Below are 12,238 nucleotides of genomic sequence, written 5' to 3' on the forward strand. Positions count from 1 at the left end.
ACGTCAATGGTTCCTGTTTTCACCTCATTTTGATGCTGATGTCTTCAGATCTCCTGTAAATTGACACTTAAAGCTCATTTCACTGGTCTAAGACTAAGGGTATCTGTTGGTGACAAATATGTGGCTACATTTTTCTGTGCAAAATCCTGTGCAATCAAGCCTGTGAATGTCCTTGTAATTCGCTTCAACCTTTCCGACCTTCATGAAAGATTATTTTATGGAAGGTTCAAGTGGTGTGTGTGTGTGAGTGTGCTTTAAAACTACGTTCAGAATCGATCCAGAATAGTTGGAGAGAAAATCCCGATGCATCCGTGTGGCAGGTGGGATACAAATTTACAGGGCTTGAACCCAGACAATTAGCAGACTACGCCACGATGGGATTTACACCCAAAGAATTAGTGATTTTACTCTAGCAAGGCACTCAAGTTCGTAGATGAATTAGCCAGAGACAGTGGTCCAGTACAAAAATAGATTTTTATTTTTAAACTCAAGAAACACACAATAATTCGCTCCACAAAGTGTTTGGATTTCACAGCAAGGGAATGACCACACTTGGTGAACATGCAGCCACAGCACACTGACCACCCCAAGGGACCCACCACCGCAAGGGGCACTGCTCCCACTGGCAGCTCTCAGCACCTAGACAGAGGGCGACAGGTGAAAGTTAAACAGAAATTTTCACCCATGCAGGTTACAGTTACAGCAGAGTCCTGCACGGGTTCGGGTACCTGCAGGTGCCTGTATTTCAAGTTGATCCAATAATTTAAAATCCATATCAGTTTATTTGTGCCTGCGCCCTCCCAGGAGTCTCTCACTTTAAAAAAAATATCACAACCGCGCGCGATCTGCCTGCAGTCGTTGAGATGGATCCTGAGGAGTTGACGAAAAGAATAGCTAGTGGAGATTATTGTGAAGTTGTCGACAGGGTAGGCCTTTTGACAGCTTCGCCTGAAGTTGTCCTTGTGTTAATGGTCGTGTAATAATGTAGCAAGGTTAGATGTTATGGGAAGAAGGAGGCGGGAACCGGCGAACGTTCAACTATTTTAATAATAAAAATGAACAAAAAACGAAAAGTAAAAGATAGCAACCCCTCACGGACGACTGCTGTCACAAATAACAAAAACACAAACACAGGCCTGTCCTCTCTCGTCCTTCACTGTCATCGCTCCTACTTTTATGCTTCCGCTCCTCCGTGAGAGATACGAGACTGGTGTTGCAGTGTTGTTCATTATCAATCACGCCACCGGTCTCGCGCCGTTCTCTCACGGCCCTCGACCTCGTCCTGCTCGCCACAAATAACTTATGTATGACCTGGCGTGTGATCTGTGGCGTGTGCGCAAACTGTGATTGAGAGGCAGATTTCACACAGCCCTGCGCTGATTGGACTAGAAGAACCGGGAGCGTTGGATTTTTGCCAAACAAATAACAGGCTCTAGGTGGAGGTAGGAGGTAGGTTTTTCTAAAACCATCTGATTTATGTTGTTCTTTCGGAGCATAGTTTCGGTTTCAGTAAATATGATAAAAAAAAAATCCTGTTGCTAACAGCTGTCTGGTTCCTGTACGACCGGAACAGGAGCTTGGTTCGCATTGCCAGCAATAAGTCGGACTGTTTCCCAGTGCATGTTGAACTCTGGCAGGGCTGCCCTTTGTGGCCGGTTCTGTTCATAATTTTTATGGACAGAATTTCTAGGCGCAGCCAGGGGCCGGAGGGTGTCAGGTTTGGCAGCAGGACCCAGCCCTGGATAAGCGGAAGAAGTTGGTATGGTATGGTATGGTATGGATCAACTGGCACAGCATGTGCTACACAGGGTATCGAAGGGTAGGACTTGCCACTCAAACACCAATGGAGTTTGGTCTCCCTTCATGTCACGGCAGACAAATCTCAGAAGGGTCTTCAGAGAGCAGGCGGACCTGGAGGAACATGGCTTTTACATAACTACTTAATAGCTACAGTGTGCTCCCGGAACCTTAACAGCACTCCTAGGAATGAAGGTTCTAAGGTGGGGCCAGGTAACAGCCACTCATTTAGGTTCAGACCTCGGTACTAATAATAATAATAATAATAATAATAATAGATTTTATTTGTAATGCACTTTATATTTGGAGCAAATCTCAAAGTGCTACTGAGAGTGCTAAGTGCTCTCAAAGTGTAATGATAAGAACAGTTGAACAAAATGCAGTTCTTATTGTTGTGGGTCACCATGTGATGTGGGATATACCATTATTCCCCTGACTGTGTCAACTGGTGGGAACTCAACTTCTTGAAGGTTCCTGCCTGGGTCAGTTTCAGAATTTCAGCATTGTATGGCTTAGCTTGATTTGGATCTTTATCGAGGTACTATTCAGTGTTCTTGAGGCTGGGCATTACCATTTCCTTTGGGGCTTGGAAATATTTGCACCTAAGCAGAGGGGTGGTGTAACATATTGGTCTTGTCAGGTTCTGGTGACCTCCTTTTTGTTCCTGAAGGGACGTACATCAACTTGCCACAGTTTTTCAACATTACTGAAGAGCTCTGCCATTTGGGGAATGGTGGAGGTCAATAAACACTGCTGTGGGTGAATGGACAATTGTTCTGACTTCATGACCACCTATGCAACCACCTACTACAGTATCGCATCAGGAAGTGCATTGTAGTCTCCCTGAGGAAAAATTTGATTCATTCGTTGCTATAGGAGAGGAAGAATTTACTTAACTCGTTAAATCATCTAAATCTACAACATGTATGTTAGACCCTATACCGACTAAGCTACTGAAAGAGATGCTCCCAGAGGTCATAGATCCTATTCTTAATATCATCAATTTGTCTTTGTCTCTAGGGTACGTACCAAAAAACTTTAAGCTGGCTATGATTAAACCGCTTGTTAAAAAAAAATCGCAACTTGATCCTACAGAATTAGTCAATTACAGGCCGATCTCAAATCTACCTTATCTGTCAAAGATATTAGAAAAAAATCTTGAAAGAAATAATATCTGTGAGGATTTCCAGTCCGGATTTAGACCGTACCATAGTACCGAGACAGCTCTCATTAGGGTCACAAATGATTTACTCTTATCATCCAATCGTGGTTGTATCTCTCTATTAGTGTTACTCGATCTTAGTGCTGCATTTGACACCATTGACCACAACATTCTTTTAAATAGACTAGAAAACTATGTTGGCATTAGTGGAATTGTGCTAGCATGGTTTAAATTGTACTTATCTGACCGTTATCAGTTTGTAGCAGTAAATGAAGAGATGTCAAGTCAACTTTATTTATATAGCGCTTTTCACAATACAGATTGTATCAAAGCAGCTTCACAGTATTAAATTAAAATAATACATCAATGTTTGTTTCTAGTGTAAAAAGTCCAAGTTTGGTAATGCTGATCAATAGTATTGTTGATTGATTGATTAATTAAATTAAGTATCCCCAACTGAGCAAGCCAAAGGCAACAGTGGCAAGGAACCGAAAAACTCCATCAGGTGACCTAATGAAAAAAAAAAAAACCTTGGGAGAACCCAGGCTCAGTCGGGGACCAGTTCTCCTCTGGCGTTTATGAACTAGAGACCTGATTTAACTGTAAGATTAAAAGTATTATATGAATGGCTGGCTGAAGAGATGCTAATCTAGTTTTAAACTGGGAGACCGAGTCTGAGCAACGAACAGTATCAGGAAGGCTATTCCAGAGTTTTGGAGCTAAATATGAAAATGATGGTGTGAATGAACCATCAAACTGAATAGAACAAACTCTTTGAAATGTATATATGATAGTGGATATCAAGGGTGAAACTGTTAATAATGTAGACAGACAGCAATCTCATTCAATGTCAGTCATGTGTGCAGTGAAAAATAATTTAGTTAAGCATTTAAAAGCTCTGTTGAGAAGTTTAAAACACGGAAAGCTCAAAAACCATTCATATCAGGATACTTTATGAATTTCAGAACCAAAATGAAGAAATTGCTCTTAATTCAAGCAGAATCAGCAGAAAATTAAAAAAGGACAATAACAATGAGATGTTGATAAAATGAGTAAAGAGTTTAATCAATATTACATGAAGCAAATACAAACATTAAGAAAAAGTGAAAGGGAATTAGACAGATCTCTCTCTTTACTGACTTGAGAAGTGAAAGAGAAACTGTTCTAATGAAAAACAATGAATGAACGAGTCAAAAATGTATGTCAGATTCATGTCTCTATTAAAAGTGTTAAGGCCTCTTCTTCAGCTCCTGAACTTTGCCTCCAAAGGTTTTTCCAGGGTGAATTTTCTGATGCTCTTTCAGTTCATCTCTTTCTATCATCCGCAGTAAAGGCCTTCCAGCACTGAAACACACACGGCCGTCGGCCATGTTTTTTTCTGCTGTAATATTCTGAATGAATATTCTCCTTTGTGTGAATCTTCAAGTGTTTATTCAGGACTGATGCTCAATTAAACGTTTTACCGCACTGATCACAGTTAAATGGTCTTTCTTCAGAATGAGAAGATGTGATTTCAGAGAGAAAGCCTGAGCCGCTTCTTCCCAGTGTAAACTCTCGTGTGAATCTTCAGACTTGATTTTCATGTTAAGCGTTTTTTACACTGAGGGCAGGAGACCGATTTTTTGCCTTCTGTTTTTCCTTTCTTGTTCACGTCCATCAGGTCTGAAAGAAACATTAAATCAAGTGAGATTTCAAATGAGAGACAAATGTGAAATGAAAAGTGAAGCCCAAAGTCAAGATCACTGATGAGTTTAATAGTCATTTTAATCCCATCATACCTGGTCAACAACTGTTGTGCACAATTATGATCTATTTTAACATCATGAAGATGATTTGTGTTTTAAATCTCTAGTTTGGTCATGAAACTCTAGACTCTTTTCCAGCACTTTAGACACAGTTGCTCCGTTGCGCTTAACCCTTTCGCACGTACGATCACACCGGTGTGATCAGTCTAAGCTGGTCCCTGGAGCATACGATCACACCGGTGTGATTAGAACGATCAGTGCATGACGTGATCAACTGCTAAATTCAAATGTGCTTTCGCGCGTTGGCTGGCGCTGAGCCAGAGACAGGCACGCTCAGAGCTGTCATATATCACAACTTTTCAGTGTTTTCAACCTCATAATGTTTATTTTAGGTTCCAGACATATAAGTACTAAAAAAACAATACATTACAGTTCGTAAAATACCAGCCCGTTCTCATCCTAGGGCGTCATATATTGACGCTTTTGACATTTCGTCTACATCGAACGCACATGGCACCCTTTAGCGTCAATATGAGACGCAGATAGAAATGGGCTAGAAGGCGCCTCCTAGCGGTCTAACCCTATCCCTACACTAGACCTAAACCTACCCATAACCGAACAAAGCTCTGTGCGTCTCATATTGACGCTAAAGGGTGCCATGTGCGTTCGATGTAGACGAAATGTCAAAAGCGTCAGTATTATGACGCCCAAGGATGAGAATGCGTTGAAAATACACACTGATGTCAAAGGAAGAGGCAATAATAATCCTTTCCATTATAATTAGTTTTATTCATATCAGATACACATTGTGTAAGTAACTTTAAAGTTTACTCTATTCTTCTCCCAGTTGACCTGCCACTTACTTGTATGTATTTCGGGAGAAGTGGATGAATTAACGTGTTGTAAATCCAACAGATCCGATTCTCTGAACTACGCGTCTGCGGCACAAACTAAGATGGCGGCACCCATCGCGAATACAGCTGAACTAACGCGATCGTTATAAATGTGTTTAAACAACAAAACACTTCCACTTGCATATATTTGACAACCGGAATATCAGATATTTCATGCCATATCTAACAAATTTGTGAATATTTTGAATAAAAAACGAAAAATGACATAAAAGCAGATCATCATTCATTCAGCTCTGTTGTTGCTGCGGTGTGTCACGTGACAAGCAATGACGCGTCACCACGGAAACCATAAAGTGACACATTCTAAATAACGGTCGCCTTGAAAAACTCACGCTGGGGGGTCAGTCAGAATATTTTAAACTTACGTGTGAAAGGGTTAAAGACGATTAAAGAAAATAGTCCAACGCCGTGGTACAACGAGCACACGGAACACTCCACCGTTTTTTGAAATAGGGCTTATTCACCTTCTTTCCCACATTTAGATAGGTGGGCAAATGCATTTTTGTCTCAGTGCATGCATTGTTTTAGTTTGACAGGGTCGGCGTGAGCTTAGCTTAGCATAATGAATGGAATCCTTTGTTGCCAGCTAGCATGTCCTGAATAAAAGTGATATAAAAAAATTACAAAAAACTACCTAATTACTTCTTGTGGCCTGCGTATTCACAACAAGTACAAATAGCGATGCAGATTAACACTAGGTGATTTCCTAGGCAGATATTGACTTATATATTAAGGACTATATTAGGGGGAAGCACTGGCGAAGCACTGCTACTTGGGCATGATATCTCTGCGCCCAAGTAGCAGTGCTTCGCCTGTGCTTCCCCCTAATATAGTCCCAAGTCAAAATCTGCATAGGAAATCGCCTAGTGTTAATCTGCATCGCTATTTGTACTTGTTGTGAATACGCAGGCCACAAGAAGTATGAACTAGAGACCTGATTTAACTGTAAGATTAAAAGTATTATATGAATGCCTGGCTTAAGAGATGCTAATCTAGTTTTAAACTGGGAGACCGAGTCTGAGCAACGAACAGTATCAGGAAGGCTATTCCAGAGTTTTGGAGCTAAATATGAAAATGCTCTCCCTCCTTTGGTGGACCTAGATATCCTAGGTATGACCAAAAGCCTTGAATTTAGTGATCTTAAAGAGCGCAATGGATTATAGGGCGATAGAAGATCCGTTAAATAGACTGGAGCTAAGCCGTTTAGGGCTTTATAAGTCAGTAGCAATACCTTGTAATTAATACGGAACTTTATAGGTAACCAATGTAGTGATGATAAAATTGGTGTTATATGATCAAATTTTCTTGATCTAGTAAGAACTCTAGCGGCGGCATTTTGGACTAACTGTAGCTTGTTTATTGAGGATGCAGGACAACCAGCTAATAAAGCATTACAGTATTCTAGTCTCGAGGTCATTCATGAACTAACTTTTCTGCATCCGAAACAGATAGCATATTACGTAGCTTAGCAATGTTTCTAAGGTGGAAAAAGGCTGTTTTTGTAACATATGAAATATGATTTTCAAAAGACAGGTTGCAGTCAAGTATAACACCAAGGTCTTTTACTGTAGAGGATAAAGTAACAGGACATCCTACTATGTTAAAGTTGTATTGTGAGAGTTCTCTTACGAGAGGTCTCTCGTACTGCGTAAGATATCTTACGCTAGGGGAAAATCCTTTTCCGCGAGATATTGAAGCCAAAAATTATCCTTAATTTTGTAATAATGCAAAACGCGTTGCAGCAGCAATGCAGACATAGGCGAGACAGCTCGCGCGCCTATTGGCTGCTCTGCGGCAACTGCAGCAGCCTATCGAGCGAGGCCTGGCGTGACGTCAGACCCAATCAGGGCGCTTCGCGCCCGCTGCGTCACGTCCCGCCGAAATGGGCGTGGTCTAGGCCTATAAATATCGCTCGCAGGCAGCTATTATCTGATTTTTCATCCTTCAAGCGAAGCACACGCATCGCTGGAGCTGGATTAGAAGCCGCGCCGTCGAGAGAGAGCACCTTCAGCGGGACGAGTCACTGAAGTCGCTGGCCGCGCCGCCTTCCTGCCTTCCTGCTGCGCTTTCCGGCGCTTATATCCTTCTCTTTATTACACTGTATTTCTGTGTGTGTGTGTCTCCGCCGCGACACACATTCTAAAAGAGCTAGCGTCTTTTTAAAGATGCCTTCCTGCGGCTCGTGCAGAGCCACACTCAGCGACGGGGACCACCACGTGATCTGCGTTTCCTGCCTGGGTGAGGAACATGCAGCTCTCGCGCTCGCTGACGGCGGATGCCCTCACTGCGAGCTGATGGCAATGGCGACTCTGAGGACTCGCCTAGCTGTCTTCACCGAGACTGCTCCCCCGCCCGCCGCGGCGTCGCGCCGTAAAAAGCGCCGTGCCCAGCGGGCCCCGGAACCCTCCCTCAGCCGCCAAAGCTCGCCGGTTCGCCCGCTTGCTTCCCCGGCTTCTTCTGTTTCGCTTCCTGACGGACAGCGGCCGCCGTCTTCCGCCGCTTCCGTTGATATCGCGGATGAGGAAGCCCTGCTGGGAGAGGATGATTCCTGCTCTATCCTGGCGTCAGGCAGTGAGGATTGGGCGGGCTCTGAGGACCCCGCACCCCCTGCCCGCAAGTCGTCAGGCAAGAGAGCTTCCATTGAGACGGAACTCATGCGAGTACTCGCACAGGCCGCGGCGAGCCTCGGCCTCGAGTGGTCTTCGCCTGAGCAGCCCGCTCACAACCGGCTGGATGGATTTTTCCTGCCTGGGGAGCGCGCTTCGCCTGCGTCCAGACCGGCGCCCTTTCTTCCTGAGTTACACGAAGAAGTCGCCAAGTCCTGGAGCGCCCCCTATTCTGCTAGAGTGCGTCCTGCTGTTTCTTTGGCATTCTCCGCCGTTGACGATGCCAAGAACAAAGGATACCTCTCGCTGCCGCCGGTTGAAGAGGCGATAGCGGCCCACTTATGCCCGCCCTCCGCTGGACGGCGCGCTAAGCCGGCCCTACCCTCTAAAGCTTGCCGCACGACGTCAAGCCTGCTCCACCGCGCTTTCTCCGCCGCCGGGCAAGCTGCGTCAGCGTTGCACACCATGGCAACGCTCCAGATCTTCCAGGCCGATCTCCTCCGTAAGCTGGATGAGGAAGGACCTGACGCGATCTGCGTGCCGGACTTAAGGAGTGCCACGGACCTCGCTCTTCGTGCTACTAAGTCCGCAGCACAAGCCATTGGACGGACTATGGCTTCTCTCACCGTGTCTGAGAGACATCTCTGGCTGACGCTCTCGGAAATGGCCGAGTCTGAACGCACCGCGTTCCTCGACGCCCCGCTTTCCGCCACAGGCCTCTTTGGATCCTCCGTCAAGGATTTCGCGGAGAGATTCGCAGAGGTACAGAAAGCGTCTCAGGCTATGAAGCACTTCCTCCCGAAGCGCTCCAGCTCTGCAGCAGGCCGTGCGAAACCGTCTGCACAGAGCTCACAGCCACAGCCACCGTCCACTGCCTCCACTTCACAGCGCCGCCAGGCCAGAAGCGCGAGACCGCGCTCCCGCTCATCCGGTCGCCGCCCCGCAGGACGTGGCCCGCGACCTAGGATCACGGTGAAGCCCGAGGCCCCGAAGTCGTCCTAGCACAGCTAGGAAAACGACGGTGTTCCAGTCCCGCTGCGGCCGGACTCACACCAAAGCTATTCGCTCGTCCAGTTCCAGAAAATGTGACTGTTCCAGTGTTTTCTGCAGCCAACAAGTCGGTTCTGTCACCCGCTTGCCTGCACACAAATGCCGTTTTCACGGCTACCCAGATAAATCCCCAAAAGAGTGTATTTTCTGGTGTCCCGGCCACGGCCGATGGTGTTTCATGTGTAGTAAGAATGCCCACTGCCCAGTGCCCATCCCTACACACAAGCACAGCCTGTCACACAGGGCTCGCGCACATAAAACCGACTCAGATCGGTTGCGCTTCAAACATGGTGAACGTGCCCACTACCCAGTGCCCACTAACACCACGTTATGCATGTCTCACGGTTTCTGTAAAAACGAAACCAACGTGCACTCGCTTCACGCAAGCGAACGATGCTTTCGGTGTGATAAATGTGCCCGCTGTCCCGCGCCCACATCCACACATAGACATGACAGTTTCCACGGGAACCGCCCAGCCCTCCCCCTCGCGGTTAACCATCGCAGAGGAGTCGAGCGCGGGCAATCTGCCCGCTGTCACCAGCGCGCCCCATGCCTCAAATGTCACGAGCGACACGCTTGTGTTACAGCACACCGAAGCTTCTCCATCGCTGAGCGAGCGGAGCGCGCTTCGTATTCAACCCCTAGCTATCCATGCAGACGCATGGGCAAAGCTACCCGGGGTTTCGAAGTGGGTGCTGAACATTATAGAAAGAGGCTATTCGCTGCAGTTTCGCCGACGCCCTCGCCGCTATGTGGCGCGCGTCGAGACCACGGTAAAAACAGAAGTAGCACATCTACTTCGAGCCGAAGTGACGAAACTATTGAGCAAAGGGGCCATAGAGCCTCTCTCTCAAGATCAGAGCGAAGGAGGGCTATACAGCAGATACTTCCTGGTACCGAAAAAAGACGGGGGTCTCAGACCCATACTAGATCTAAGGCAACTGAACAAAGTGCTTGTGAAGCGACAGTTCAGGATGCTCACGACCAGGCAAATCCTTGTGCAGATTCGCCAAGGAGATTGGTTTGTGTCAATAGATCTGAAAGACGCGTATTTTCAAATACAGATAGCGTCACGTCACAGGCGATATTTGAGATTCGCCTTCGAGGGCCAGGCATATCAGTACACAGTCCTGCCGTTCGGTTTGTCCCTAGCACCCCGTACATTTACGAAGTGCATGGATGCGGCGCTCGCACCCCTCAGAATGAGAGGCATGCGAGTGCTGAACTATTTGGACGATTGGCTGATTCTAGCGCAATCTCGCGCAGTGCTCATAGAACACACGACCATTTTACTCGATCACCTCGAGGATTTGGGTCTGAGTGTCAACTGGGCGAAGAGCTCCCTGTCACCCAGTCAGAAAATATCTTTCCTGGGCACAGAACTGGACTCACTATCCATGATAGCGCGACTATCACAACAGCGCGCGGTAGACATTCGACGCACAGCGAACTCTTTTCGCTGCGGCGCGTCTGTCCCGCTCAAGAGATTTCAGAAGATGCTAGGTCTCATGGCCTCAGCATCGTCAGTGCTCCAGCTGGGTCTGCTCCGCATGCGCCCGCTGCAGTTTTGGCTGAAAGCGCGAGTCCCACGCGAAGCGTGGGCACCCGGTTTGCTTCGCCTCAGGGTCAATCAGAAATGCGTTACAGCCCTGAAACCCTGGAAAGCGAACGACTGGTACCAATCAGGTGTAAGCCTGGGGACTTCCTCGAGGGTGAAAGTGGTGTCCACGGACGCGTCCACCTCGGGATGGGGAGCGCTGCTCGAGGGCAGACCGTTCTTCGGCCAGTGGTCAGAACGGGAGAAGCTCCTGCACATAAACTGCCTCGAAATGCTGGCAGTAGACAACGCGCTGACGCGTTTTTGTCCCCAAATAAAAGGTCACCACGTCTTGGTCCGTTCGGACAACATGTCTGTGGTGTCCTACATAAATCGCCAGGGCGGCATCAGATCCGAGAAACTGTACAGGCTGGCAGAACGCCTCCTGGTATGGGCTCAGTGCAACCTGCGCTCGCTCAGAGCAGCGCACGTGCCAGGGATCTTGAATATAGGACCGGACCGACTGTCCAGGAACAATGTTCCGGCAGGCGAGTGGTCTCTACACCCACAGACAGTCCAACTGCTGTGGAAGAAATTCGGCAGAGCGGAAGTGGACCTGTTTGCGTCTCAAGAAAACGCTCACTGTCAAGAATTTTTCTCCAAGAGCAGGAGCGCGCTGGCCCATGTGTGGCCCCGCCGCCCGCTCTATGCTTTTCCCCCCGTCTCTCTCCTGCCTCAGGTGATAGAACGGATCAGGGAAGAAGGATGCTCAGTACTGCTGGTAGCACCGTTCTGGAAAAACCAACCTTGGTTCCCAGCCGTGATGCAGTTAGCAAGTACTGCCCCGTGGCCAGTACCGATGAGGAGAGATCTCCTCTCACAGGCCCGCGGCTCGATCTGGCATCCTCACCCGGAACTATGGTCCCTTCATGTCTGGGCCATCAACGGGTACATGTTGGACTCCCTAAAGGAGTATTAAACACGATCACACAGGCTAGAGCTCCGTCTACAAGACGACTCTATTCTTCGAAATGGTCAGTGTTTTCGGGCTGGTGCACAGCCCGTGGTGTGTCACCCACAAACTGTGATGTGACGGAGGTGCTTTCCTTCCTACAAGAGCTGTTGGACGGGGGCAGGGCCCCTCCACGCTCAAAGTTTATGTGGCGGCTATAGCAGCGTTCTCAGAAACAACGCTTGGTCAGTCAATAGGAAGGAACGATTTAGTCATCCGCTTCCTTAGAGGAGCTAAGAGACTGAATCCTCCCAGACCTCCCTCAGTCCCCGTATGGGACCTTTCTACGGTTCTGGAAGCCATGAAAGGTGCGCCATTTGAGCCTTTACAGTCAATCAATTTGAAACACCTGTCTTTCAAGACGGTGTTTTTGCTGGCTCTCGCTTCAGTGAAGCGCATAGGGGATCTGCACGCG

The 12,238-nt window shown here is 47.4% G+C and overlaps 1 protein-coding gene across 3 annotated transcripts in view; it reads right to left on the reverse strand.

The window, feature by feature from the left end:
• Window positions 1–455: 455 nt before the first annotated feature.
• Window positions 456–12,238, reverse strand: part of LOC309498426 (uncharacterized protein) — a 30,103-nt gene continuing 18,320 nt past the window's right edge. For 2 of the 3 annotated variants that reach the window (XM_082169174.1, XM_082169173.1), the window contains exon 3: window positions 4,000–4,621. In XM_082169174.1, the coding sequence (XP_082025300.1) occupies window positions 4,555–4,621 (67 nt within the window). In that variant the 3' untranslated portion in view covers window positions 4,000–4,554. Of the gene's footprint in view, window positions 640–3,999; window positions 4,622–12,238 lie in introns of those variants that run through there. The other variant, XM_082169175.1, reaches the window with a different exon arrangement.

Source organism: Leuciscus leuciscus, assembly GCF_965113295.1.
Source record: "Leuciscus leuciscus genome assembly, chromosome: 1".
Lineage (NCBI taxonomy): Eukaryota > Metazoa > Chordata > Actinopteri > Cypriniformes > Leuciscidae > Leuciscus > Leuciscus leuciscus.